This window comes from Camellia sinensis, chromosome 6, assembly GCF_055761805.1.
Source record: "Camellia sinensis isolate YWXY chromosome 6, ASM5576180v1, whole genome shotgun sequence".
In the NCBI taxonomy this organism is placed as follows: domain Eukaryota; kingdom Viridiplantae; phylum Streptophyta; class Magnoliopsida; order Ericales; family Theaceae; genus Camellia; species Camellia sinensis.
This window is the reverse complement of record NC_138966.1, coordinates 114,354,094-114,355,886: the sequence shown is the minus strand read 5'-3', so window position 1 is coordinate 114,355,886 and position 1,793 is coordinate 114,354,094. Positions and strand designations below refer to the sequence as shown.

The window sequence follows — 1,793 nt, the reverse complement described above, 5'->3', positions numbered from 1 at the left end:
AAATAAATCTAAATATTTTAAACATGAACAAACATATATCTTAATTTATATTTTTAAAAAATTTCAAACATTTTATTTAAATCAAACACGTTTATAGTTTATATTTTTTTAAAAATAAACAAAAATCAATTTATAAATTTTTTATAAACAAACAAACAAACAAAAAAAAAAAAAAAAAAACGAAAATGTTACCGAACACTACCGAGATATTTCTTCACATTGACCGATCTTGTTTTTTGTCTCCGAAATGTCACAAGAAATAATGTTGTAATAATTTGATTTGGGTATAATGTCACAAATCTCTTTCAATTTCATGAAACAGTTAATTCGAACATACGAAACTAAAATTTAAAAAAAAAAAAAAAATCTGAAGAAATTAGTAATTAAGAAACGTTTAAATCTGGTTTCAGGGACTAGAAAAATTCTCATATATATTCTGATAAATCGAACATGCTCCAATTATCGCTAATTAAGTTTGCAGAAATCTCAGGCTGATCATCATCCGATGAAAACGATCCAAACTCTTGCAAATCCACCATTGGTTGCCATTCAAACCCTGGCAAAATTGTCTGATCATCACACCATTGAAGAAGCCCTTGATTTAACTCAAGATCACTAACCATGGTTTGCAAACCCACAGAACCCAACTCACTACCCACCCCAAATTCCTGACTCAATTGCTCTTTTTGTTGATTCACTACAACATCTTGCATTAATTGCTGGTTTTGTTGATTCCGATCATCTTCTCGAGTTGGATTATTCTGATTCAAGAACTTGGCGAAAACCTCGGCAAGATCGATGTCTGATCCACCACCACCGGACCTGCACGACAGCGCCACGGGTGGTGGTGGATCAGACTCGGAGGTGACGGTGGTCGGTCGTTGATTTTGCAACGACCGAACCACCTTAGCTCGGCGGGTCTTGCGGCAGCCGCCGCCTACGGGAACGTCGCGGAGGGAACCTCCGCGGGTCCAGTAACGGCGGCAGCCTTTGCAGAAGTACCTAGGCTGGGAAAAGCTGTAATTGTTGTAGTAGCAGAACTTTGTGTTAGTGGAGGCACACCTTGGACAGTTTGGTGCTATCTCGGCAGCATTGCAGGACTTCCAGCTTCTTTCTATCATCAATGGTCTGGAAGGGTACTGCAGCATTTGATCATTAGCTGCAAACATGGTGATGTTTATGTAATAATCAATCTAGAGGGAGAGAGAATTGAGTTGAGAGAGAGAGAGAGAGAGAGGTTGGGGGGAGATATGGAGGGAGATGTGTACTATATATAGATTTAGTGGTCATATATGTACAATTTTTTATTGTATTGTCTGTTCCAAGAACCTGCAAAAATACATTGGTTCGTTTAGCATCAGCCTCAATAGTCAAATTATAACTTAAAATCTACTCTCTCAATTTTTTTTATATTTTAATTATTTTTTTTTTTTTTATGTACACTCTTCATTAAATTTTTTTATTTTAAAATTGTATTTTATTAAAGGAAAATTTATCCATTAGTCCTAAAAGTTTTCTTATGCTCCATTTAGTCCCATTTTTACATCAACATGATGTGAATGATGTAAATGATCTGATGTTTCATTCTATAATTTCAAAATTTATTGAAATCTGATGAACATTAGATGTTTTCCATCCTATATTTTCAAACATTATTGAAATTTGATGAACATTAGATGTTTGAAATTCAATGTTTGTAACATCACTCTGATGTTATTAACATTGTATCTGATGTTATTAACATTGTAATGGGACCTTTCAGTCTATAAGAAAACTTTTAGGACTAAACAGTG

At 34.4% G+C, this 1,793-nt stretch overlaps 1 protein-coding gene across 1 annotated transcript; it reads right to left on the bottom strand.

Moving 5' to 3' along the window:
* Positions 1–250: 250 nt before the first annotated feature.
* On the bottom strand, positions 251–1,332 carry LOC114270201 (dof zinc finger protein DOF1.2). Its single transcript, XM_028211651.2, has one exon. It carries the CDS (start codon positions 1,167–1,169, stop codon positions 426–428), a length of 744 nt encoding a protein of 247 aa, XP_028067452.2. The 5' UTR covers positions 1,170–1,332; the 3' UTR covers positions 251–425.
* Between the last annotated feature and the right edge of the window lie 461 nt (positions 1,333–1,793).